This window comes from Anabrus simplex, chromosome 1 (genome assembly GCF_040414725.1).
Source record: "Anabrus simplex isolate iqAnaSimp1 chromosome 1, ASM4041472v1, whole genome shotgun sequence".
NCBI classification, from domain to species: Eukaryota; Metazoa; Arthropoda; class Insecta; order Orthoptera; family Tettigoniidae; genus Anabrus; species Anabrus simplex.
In genome coordinates, this window is record NC_090265.1 from 1,017,935,121 (window position 1) to 1,017,947,066 (window position 11,946).

Sequence of the window (11,946 nt, forward strand, 5' to 3'; positions counted from 1 at the left end):
ACCTCCCCAGTAATTTGATCACTTCCTGCAGCTTTTCCTTGCTGAAGCAGTTGGATTTCTCTGAAAATATCTTCGTTTGTGAATGAGAAGCTTCTTGTTTCCCTCTGTCTCTCTCCCTCTCTATCTTCTGTTTCGGTTTCCAACTCTTGACAATCATCGACTGAATCTCTAAATTCCCTACTAAATAGGTTTGCTTTCTCAGTATCTGTTAAATAGTGTTCACCCCCTTCTCCCACCATTGTAGGAATTTGGACTCCTTTTCCTTTTTGATTCCTGATATATGAATACAGCTTTTTCCATTTCCCTTTGTGGTCATTACCCTCTTGAAGTATGCCATTCATATAATTCCCTTTTGCTTCCTTTTTCACTCTATTCAGTTTCCTCATTAGCTGTTTTCTAGTTTCTCTACTCTCCCTACCCTCTTTGATTTTCCTGTTTACTATTCTACACTTTCTTTTTAATTTTCTTATTTCCCTTGTATAATAAACAGGGTCTGAGGTCATTTTACCCTTCTTAACAGGTACAAATCTCTTCTCTCCTTCCCAAATAATTCCTTTAAATTTAGCCCAAAGTGTATCCACGTTACTCCCTTCACTTATCCAACAACTGAATTGTGATTTAAGGTACGTCCCAAATTCATCAACTTTACTTTTTCTGTACAATTTCTTGTCTTGTGTAACCCTCTTATTAAGCCTTTTTGGTACGAGTCCTACATCCATTATTACAGCCTTATGGTCTCCTATTCCTTCAATTACCTCAGTTTTATCAACAATTTCCCATGGTTTAACCAAGAATACATCTAGTAAGTTATTGAGACGAGTCGGTTCTTGTACTACTTGTGTAAATCCTCCCTCCCAAATTAACTTATTTGCCAGTTTCTGTTCATGGGCTTCATTTGGTTAAAATATTCAAATAACATCCTAAAATTAAATGTAGGTATCGTGTAAAGAATAATTATTATCGTAGTTCAAATAGAAATTATACCTAACATGATTTATGGTTTTACCAATATCCAATCAGATATAAAAAATTCCGTAGCAATGCATTTGGTAACCTATTTTATTTAATTGTGGAAGAGATTTAAATTATGAAATTGTTCTATGTATTAAATACATTCTCGACACCAAACTTCAAATAATATTCAGTACAACATTGACATATTCTCTATGAAGACAACAAGTTTCCCTTCTTTTGTTTCTTATTTGGATATTTAATATGAAGACAGTTTACGGTAACCCACATACGAAATCTACGATGTATTTCATTTTATTCGTGTACCACTAACCCAATATATCTCGCATTACCATATTAATATCTTGCCGCATATGTCAAACATCACCATTGGCCAGTAATACGCCGTATTTACCGCCAAAATTATCCATAAGCATATCTATCTCTCCATTTACCAATATTAATTACCATAATATATCATTATTCATTCCCACAAATATATCTCCGCGAATAATTATTCGTAAATCCATATCAACATGCCACTCAAATCATAACTTCCCTACGTAAACATTTATCATTTCCAACAAGGCGGCAAATCATCTTAACATATCATTAAAGTACTGCAACGGTACACTTTTGGGTTAGATTTCATATATAATACACATAAACACGTAATCCTGAAAATGAAACACATATATAAACTAAACAAGTTAATATTTACTCACATGCCATCGCGTCGTAACAGCAACCAGATATTAGTTACTCAGAAATCAACTATCTTCTTTAAAAATATTAAATTTGGGATACGTCTCTTTGTATACGTTGTTTCAATCCCATAATGGTTGAAAATCACAATCTAAATCTCTCCTTGTTCAATTATAAACATTCCTATATTATGACATTGATTGTAAACTCTGGAAGAAATACCTACTCCCATAATAATAAATCAACTAGGACAATCTCATTGCAAAGATGGCATCGACTGAGATTTCATCACGAAGAACTACGTAAAAACAACATACCAATGTTCACTACAAATATATGAATACTACATCTACGACACATTAATTTCAAGATAATAAAGTAATTCTTTGGAACTTAACTTGCGGTCGCTGACGTTAGATGACTGGGTCAGGCTTCGATGTTGTCATCTTAGGACTGCGTAGATCGTCTCCAACATCCGTTACGTCACCATCAGGTTGTAGTTTTGGGACCCGGGATAGTAGAAACAGCTGGGCGGTCTACGTCGGAAAGTCGGCTCCGACTCTGATTTAGCCTCTCATGTTGTAGCCGTTAGTCATACGTGAAAGAAACATTTCCAAAATGACAATTAATATCACGTCCATACTCTTGAGAATGAGAATCTAGATTATATCTCTGATTCAGGTTATTAAGACAGTAATTCAATGTTAACTCCTTGTGACAGATTTTAACAGGTAAAAATCATCAAATTAGCTTTAAAATTTTTTTTTATATCCAGCTAATCAACCTATAATGCGTTAAACTTGACTTAATATCTCGTAACGGCCTTCAGTCTATATTCCGACTACTGTTCGGATACTATTCAACTTGCTCGGATTTTCCGTCACGATATTTGTTCAAATATAGGTGTAATTCAAATATTTCTTCACTATGCAGGTTCTTCAGCTCTTAATAACTGAAATATCTCCCTTCTTCTTTCTGCGAGGATTATTTTTTTCTCGTGGATAAATTTACGTAGTTTTGCATACAAGATTTTTTTATTGTTCACCTTCTTCTTCTTTTTTAACAATTTTAAAAACTTTCTATTTTTTTTATCACGGCCGCATGGATCCTTTATAACTTTCCGTCTCACTCCGTGACCTAAGCATACTTAATTCGCCAAATGAACATCTTTGCCGTCACGTGCATGGCCTCCTTGATTTTATACGTTCGTATTATATATATATTCTGAAATCACGGCCTATTTCACTTAATATATGCGTTCTTTTTAGATGTATGGCCCAATTCCGTAATCTTCGTGATCTCATTACCATTCATGGCAAACTTTTAATGTCGTATGACAACCTTTATTCCGTTATCAGGACGATGAAAACGGTACAACACATACTGCTAGTAAAAAAATATAATATGTAAACCAAGTATGCCAGGATTTGCTGCGAGGCCATAGTGGTACACTAGCATAGAGAAGTCAACAGTTCAGCGGTCCACCAGCCCGGCAGGGAAAGTCATATAACAACACCTGTCAGCGGTACAGTGTATCCCTGTGGCCTCACGTGAAACTCACTCAGCAGTATAATGTACTACTCCAGTAGCCAACGTGTTAAAGATGCATAAAAACTGTTTCCTGTTTATACAACAGTGTCCCAAACTTAACCCAATAAATGACACCACCTTGAACTTAGCACAGGTGACATAAATACACAAGCAAGTTAAGAATTCCTGGATCGAGCAAGTCATACAGATTCATCAATAAACTTCCATACAATTACCTATTCTTTTATAGCCGGCTTTAAGTAGAAACTGTGGCACCTGAGTTGACTTTCCACACCCTGTGTCACCGGCAATTATTACCACACGGTTATTGAGTACAGATGTAATTATCTCATCCCTGCAACAGAAAAGAACATGAAAAGTAAGCAAATCACACAAACACAACAAAATCGTCATTCACAGATAGTAAAGGTAACCCTTCAGTAAAGTAAAATAAACTACTGTTACACCACACATTTTCATTCAAATCATAATGATGACAGTAACGAAAAAAGAGAGAAAGTGTAGCCTTTAAGAATGTGTTTCTTAAATTAATTTTCATACAATTATGAGACTCTTAGGTTGTGAGACTATAGCATTAATTCCATCTGCTCAATTTAGATGGATTAGCAGACTTAATAAACTATGAACCCTTTAAAATGAACAGCACCAGAAAGAGATCACAATCTTGTTCAAAGTCTAATCCTTGCTGCAACCTGATTCTGAATATAATGAGATGCATATCCAGAAATTAAATGACAACCAACTATTTAGAAAAAGAACAGATACTGGCACATCTTTATTCTACAATGTTATGCCTTTCAGCATTCAGTCTACAAACCTCTGCACATAAACTAAGCACTTCCACAATCCTAGCTAATTCCAAGACCTTGTTAGTTTCAAACCTCATATTTTTAAATCATTAAAAAATCAATTCTATATATTCTTGCCTTAGTCTTCCTCTAATTCTCTAACCCTCCATAGCTGAGTCCATTATTCTCCTAGGTAATCTATCCTCCTCCAGTAGCCTCACAGGACTCCACCACCAAATCAGGTTCATACACATAGCTTCATTCATCATTTTGAATAGCCTCCTCCCATTGTTCCTCCCAGCATTAGTCCTCACTATGTTCATATCTATTACAAATAAAGTCAAAATATTAAATAGTGGAACAATATCCTCTTACAGCATAGCAGGGAAATCCTAAAGACTATTTTCCAGTTAAATGCATCAAGTGTGGACAATATGAATAATTTATCTATGAATTTGTAAATAAATATCTTTGAAGAAGGTGAAGCTATGAAAGACACAGCTATAGGTGCAGACAAAGATGGATAAAAAGGCTAGTGGCTTTACGTCGCACCGACACAGATAGGTCTTATGGCGACAATGGGATACTAAATGCCTAGGAGTTGGAAGGAAGCGGCCGTGGCCTTAATTAAGGTACAGCCCCAGCATTTGCCTGGTGTGAAAATGGGAAACGATGGAGAACCATCTTCAGGGCTGCTGACAGAGGGATTCGAACCCACTATCTCCTGGATACAAGCTCACAGCCACGCACCCCTAACTGCACGGCCAACCCGCCCGGTGGGATTTAAAAAAAATGGAGAAGACTTACTGTTCAAAACATTGCAGCAGACTTGGAACATTAGGATGGGCAAATCTCCTATTATAGGTACAGCTAATATTCAAGAAAGAGGACAACAGAGAATGTAGAAATCACTGAGACAACTGCCAAATGTTTGTTCATGGAAAATGTACAAAGACATACTTAAAGGCAAGTTAAGAAGACACGTGAAGGAACACTGACAGTACCTCAGTGTGGATTCAAGCCAAACAAAAGCACTTAGAACCTCACTGCTATGACGATGCTTACGGAAAAGATAATCAATTTGAATCACCAAAGTGTTCACAACTAAATACTTAGTAAATAAATACTTAGTTGTGAATCTATTGAAGTGAGATACGGACCATGAAGCTAATTTTATGTAATCACCAAAGTGTGGCGTAAGATTGGTATCTTTGACTCTTGGAGCTACTAACCTTGTTTTGAGGACTCTTGTTTTATCTTTGAAAGAAAAGATAAACACACATCAAGATGGTGGATTTGTGCCTTAGTTAAATGTTACAAATCATTGTAAACTCCAGAGATAAATACTGATGTTAATAAAGTTATAGGAAATGTTTATTAAAAAGTAATATTTGTAATTTTCCAATATCAGGCTTAAAATTAGCAATGAATAAGGTAATGAAAGTTTTTGTAGTACATCGACGTGCTTATAACTGGATTGATGACAAAATAGTCGACAACTTAGAAAGTGAAGAATTGGATCATACTGCTACTTAAGAGCAGACCTCAACTTACTTGGAGAGAAATAGGAAGACCTACAAGCATTGGACCACCAGATATTTCATTTGATGATGGAGCAAGATGTGGATGAGGATAATCTAGAGAAAGAGGTTAGAACCACAGCTCGTAAATTTAATTATCTGCAGATTAAGGTTTGACATTTAAAATCTTATATGTTCCACCTTTTTCAATACAAATACAACGTTGTATGATGTTTTTTACAACATATCTTTAATTACAGAACTAGTATCGGCGTTCATGGCGCCATCGTCAAAATGAAGTTCCTTATGTTAAATGATTAAGGTTGATGTTATGTTAATAGAGGGAGAACAGAAGAATATTACCAGTGTTGTCTCATTTACTCAACAAAAGTATAGGCTTCCACTTATAAAACACAAAAAATTCAGTGGTGAACCAAAGGAGTGGGTACAATATTGGGTTCAGTTTGGAAAGATTGATGAAGATACCAGTTTAGAACCCTCGGATAAGTTCCAGTATCTTCTTCAAGCCATTACTGAAGGCTTTCGAACCAGAGAAGTGGTCATTAGTTATCCCGCCACTTCTGAGAACTACCCTAAGGCTGTGGAAGTATTATAGTCCCGTTTTGGGAGAGAGGATGTACTAGTTGAAGCATATGTTATAGAGTTGCTTACGCTCATATTGCGTATGAAAGGCTTGAGTACTTAAGGGCTCTGGAAACTTTAAAGGTTACCACGCATAGGTGTGATGCAATGCTTTTCCCTGTCATGGAGTCTTGTGTGCCTGAAGGACTTCTAAGTGGATGCCAAGGATCTCAAGCTTCACATGCATGAGAGGCTAACACAATGATATAGATGTTGATTCCCATAGGGAATCTGAAATATTTGTCCCGAATGAGAAAATTTATAATACCAATATAAATGGTCCGTTATTGGACATTATACATTTTCCAGCTAACTCGTTCCTGGTTGCCAGCGTTTCGCCCTCATGTGCTAGGTTGGGCTCATCAGTTGGTACCTAGCACACCTACCAAGATGCTGGCTAGTGCATACAGTTGAGGCCACTGCGTAGGCTACTTGGAGCCACCAGCAGTGCCAATGCACTATGAGACACTTTGTCTCTTTACCAAAAATTAATGCCTGCTTGGCTATCAGATGATATACATGTTCATTCCCATAGGGAATCTGAAATATTTGTGCCTCCACGGTATGCACTAGCCAGCGTCTTGGTAGGTGTGCTAGGTACCAACTGATGAGCCCAACCTAGCACATGAGGGCGAAACGCTGGCAACCAGGAATGAGTTAGCTGGAAAATTTATAATGTCCAATAACGGACCATTTATATAGGCTAACACAACTCGTGGACTTTTTAAGATCTGGGGTCAAAAGTGAACAGAGTGTCTACGGGATGCAGGTAAATCTAGAGGGAAAATCACAAAACCTGTAGCAAAAGGTATAGTGAGGCAACACACATTTGTCTCAAATGATATTCCCACTGCTGCAGGGCAGTTCACTGCCTCTGAAGATGAGAGGAAATGCCTATTTTGTTCTTCTGGTCACAGTTCTCAAGACTGTATTAAAGCTCAAAGACTTGTCTTATTAGCAAGACAACAAGTGGTGGATAAAAGTAGGGCCTATTTCTGCTGTTTGCAAGTCGGGCACCCAGCTAAGATATGTAGGAATAGTTCCAAGTCCACCATTTATGGAAAGGGACATTTTGCGTTAATGTGCAGCAGAGATTCAGAACAAGCGATCTAGCAAATGGGGTGAAGCTGCTCTGCCAGGAATTCAAAATAAGTTATCTGGTAAATATTAAATACCAGACCCTTGCAGATGTAGCAAATCATTGCAATGTTCTAATGCAAACACTTGTAGTTTATGTGTGAGGTAATGATTGAATGCATAAGCCAAGACTTTTGATTGACTCAGCACCACATCGCTCATATATATTGCCCAGCACTACTGCTGAAATAGAATATTTTCCACGCTCTCAGGAATTAATTCAGCATTCGCTTTTTGGAGGAGTTACCATAGAAGTGGTGCAACACATTGTTTTCTAAATTAGACAAATCACACTATTGTCATTTTGACAGGCTTTGACACCAGAAGATCAGCAGATGAATTTTCCCTGTTATTGATGGCACTTGGATACAGGAACTTGCTTCGCAAAATATAGACGTAAGATTTTAGTTGACCGAGCTCGATATCTGCAGTCATTTACGTGCGACCAGTATCCAGTATTCGGGAGATAGTGGGTTTGAACCCCACTGTCGGCAGCCCTGAAGATGGTTTTCTGTGGTTTCCCATTTTCACACCAGGCAAATGTACCTTAATTAAGGCCACGGTTGCTTCTTTCCCACTCCTAGCCCTTTCCTATCCCATCGTCGCCATAAGACCTATCTGTGTTGGTGTGACGTAAAGCAACTTGCAAAGAAAAACCTTTAGTTGGAGCTGATTTTGCTGGCAAACTTTGGACTGGTAGACAGGTTCTACTGAGTTCAGGACTAGTAGCAATGGAGACAATACTTGGCTGGACACGTGAAGGAAAATTCCAGATATCACACCCACTAATCAGAACTTAGCAATGGTGGTATCAAGCATGCTGACCAAAGAGGCCACCATCACGGATTTCTGGACTCCAGATACTTTAAGGATTAGTGATCTATTGGAGAAACTGAGCAGGTCTGAGATTGAATCTACTACATAGCAACATTTCCTTGGTACGGTATCAGGCAAAAATGAAGAACAGTTTGAAGTTCACCTCCCTTGGTTTAAGAAACATCCTCCAGTCTCTAATAACTACCAGCTATCCCTGAAGATACTGCAGTCTACTGTTAAGAAATTTAAGACTGAAGGTTACTATGATTCCTATCAGGGAGTATTAGACTATTGGCTGAGTGAAGGGGTGATAGAAGAAGTGCCACTACAGGAATCGGATGTTGTTTTTTTTTTTTGCTAGGGGCTTTACGTCGCACCGACACAGATAGGTCTTATGGCGACGATGGGATAGGAAAGGCCTAGGAGTTGGAAGGAAGCGGCCGTGGCCTTAATTAAGGTACAGCCCCAGCATTTGCCTGGTGTGAAAATGGGAAACCACGGAAAACCATTTTCAGGGCTGCCGATAGTGGGATTCGAACCTACTATCTCCCGGATGCAAGCTCACAGCCGCGCGCCTCTACACGCACGGCCAACTCGCCCGGTAGGAATCGGATGTTAATAAGGATGTTATTAATGTTATTCGCTTTACATCCCAATAACTACTTTTTCATGGTTTTCAGACGCGCCGAGATGCTGGAATTTCATCCAGCAGGAGTTCTTTTATGTGCCAGTAAATCTACAGACAAGATGCTAAAGTATTTGAGCACCTTCAAATACCACCGGACTGAACCAGGATCGAACCTGCCAAGTCGGAATTAGAAGGCCAGTGCCTCAACCATCTGAGTCCCTCAGCCCGGCAGGAACTGGATGTTCTCTGCCACTATTTGCCTCACCGTCACATTGTGAAACCTGATTCAACAAAACTAGTGCACCCTGTGTTTAATGCCTTGTCTAAAGAAAAACAGCCCAGCCTCAATCAATGTCTTGAGAATGGTCCTAATTCAACCGAGAAGATACCTTCTGCGCTGATGCGTTTCTGATTGAAGGTGGGAGTTGTGGAAGATATAAAAAGAGCTTTCCTCCAAATCAGCATTAATAGGGATAAATAAAAAATGTTGAGATTTTTATGGTTAGACAAAAATGGAATACTCAAGACATACAGACATTATCATGTTGTTTTTGGGGTCTCTCCAAGAACATTCCTATTACAATAATACATCAAACTTCACCCTGAAAATACAATAGCAGTGTGTGAGGAAAAGAAGTCACCATGGCCCAAGTCATTTGTGGAGCCTCTTATTCATAACTTCTATGCGGATAAGTACCTTTCCAGTTTCGACAATGAAGAACAAGCTAAACAGTTTATTGACACGGCTTCAGATGTCATGAGGGAAAGGCAACTTTCTCTTCGAGGGTGGGAGTTGACCAGAACTAACTATGTTTCTGGACTTACCAATGTGTTTCGACTTCTGTGGAACAAGTCCGATGACTCCCTAACATTCAACATACATAGTTTTCTCCCAATTAACTTTGAGGAAATAACAAAAAACTTTAAATGCTGCCCTTACAATTTTTGATCTGATGGGTGTCATAAGTAGTGTAGAATTAATATGAAAACTGTTGCTACAACAAACTTCGAGGGAGGGTCTGGCATGGGATGAAGAAGTCAATGAAGAGATAAAAATGTAATTCTTGAGTTGGCTTGAAGATGTTCCTCTTTTAGCTCGAGTTAAGTCTCCACATTGGGTGTCAAACTGCAATAGCCCAGGTGACTATTGGACACTTCACATTTTTTCAGATGCCTGTCAGACATAATATGCAGCAACTGTATTCCTACAATTTGAGCAAAAGGGTGAAGCAAGTGTTCACTGGCAACTGTCAAGGCAAGAGTTGCACCAAATGGAAAATCACACATGGGACTGACCATTCCCAGGTTAGAACTTTTAGCACCATCAAATGCAACGAGATTTTATGCATCGATTTTAAAAGATTACTGTATTCCCAAAATCAAGGCAATCTATTGGACAGATGGTACAACTGTTCTCACTTTGATTCAGCAGAGCGAAGCTTGAGATGCATTTGTCATAAATCGGATTAAAGAAATTCAGGAACTGTCTGTTGACTGTGAATGGTGACACGTACCTGGAAAGAAAAAAAAAAAAAAATCAGATCTTCCATTACACAGATGTTCTCTGAAGAGAAAGAATCCAGACTGCTGTCCTCGAACTGACATTCCTTCTAATGAGGAAGAGATAAATTCGGAGAGAAAGAAGAATGCTGTTTCTTTGATATCAAATAATTCAGAAGAAATGAGTAAGGTTCGATATTAATGACACTTTACTTAGTACAAGAAAATTGTAAGGATGGTAGGCTGGAAGTTTAGTTTTCTGACCAACTGTCGCAGCACCAAAGCTCACCGCATACAACGTGACCTGACAAGTGAGGAATATAGTTAAAATTGAAATAATAAATAAAGAGGTTCAACCTATTAAATACTAATGAATAAGAAATGCCGTGATTACATTCTTATTTAATAATAAGTAGAAGTGGTACCGGTTTCGACCCTAGTCCAGGTCATCATCAGCCGATTAAAACATGAAAAACAATGCATAGGAAAAATAAAATAAAAGATCAAGTTCACTCCGGATCAGTAGAAGAGGCGATATAAAAATGACGGGGGTAGACACTGTAAAATTCAGAAGAAGTAAAATGTAAGTCACTTAAAAGAAACAGTGCGTAATTTTCTGAACGGCAGTATGGCACACGCAGTGTTAGGCAAAGTCTTATAATGTTTATGAAAAGCGGAGAACGGTTAAATGAGCTAGCTTGTATACACTGTCAGGCACAAAGTCATAACACAATCGAACACATATGAAGATCCATAATCGTGCTGAAGCTAAGGATGAGTAGATCAATTGAAGTAACTTGCCAGCTCCCGGTGATCAGCACAAAATATTCAACATCAGGCACTGTGGTTTCAAACGCCAATGTAAAATGAAGAATAGCTTAATGATCCAGTATTCTTCATTTACGTTGGCGTTTGAAACCACAGTGCCTGATGTTGAATATTTCGCGCTGATCACCAGGAGCTGGCAAGTTACTTCAATTGATCTACTCATCCTCAGCTTCAGCACGATTATGGATCTTCATATGTGTTCGATTGTTTTATGACTTTGTGCCTGACAGTGTATACAAGCTAGCTCATTTAACCGTTCTCCGCTTTTCATAAACATTATAAGACTTTGCCTAACACTGCGTGTGCCATACTGCCGTTCAGAAAATTACGCACTGTTTCTTTTAAGTGACTTACATTTTACTTATTCTGAATTTTACAGTGTCTACCCCCGTCATTTTTATATCGCCTCTTCTACTGATCCGGAGTGAACTTGATCTTTTATTTTATTTTTCCTATGCATTGTTTTTCATGTTTTAATTGGCTGATGATGACCTGAACTAGGGTCGAAACCGGTACCACTTCTACTTATTATTAAATAAGAATGTAATCACTGCATTTCTTATTCTTTAGTATTGAATAGGTTGAACCTCTTTATTTATTATTTCAATTTTAACTGTGATACTTTTCAATACGGAACAATGAAATTTTTATCTTTAAGTGAGGAATACGTCACAGCAGAAAGGAAGATTTTACAGTAAGTACAGGAGGAAGTGTTAATTGATGTTTTCGATTCAAAACTCAAGAGCTTACGTCCATTTGTTGACGAACAGGGTTTGATTCATTTGATGATCCAAGATAACTAACCAGGAAGATGTCAAAGAATTCTGTCATCCCACTGTGCTCCCAAATGCTGATCACCCCCCTTGTTACACAACTGATT

General features: G+C 38.1%; 1 protein-coding gene across 2 annotated transcripts in view; it reads right to left on the reverse strand.

Annotated features, from left to right (window-relative positions):
* LOC136857904 (probable ATP-dependent RNA helicase DHX34) overlaps positions 1 to 11,946 on the reverse strand; it is a 330,161-nt gene that overhangs the window by 262,532 nt on the left and 55,683 nt on the right. For both annotated transcript variants that reach the window (XM_067136960.2, XM_067136959.2), the window contains exon 3: positions 3,423 to 3,541. In XM_067136960.2, coding sequence (XP_066993061.2) covers positions 3,423 to 3,541 — 119 coding nt within the window. The remainder of the gene's footprint in view (positions 1 to 3,422; positions 3,542 to 11,946) is intronic.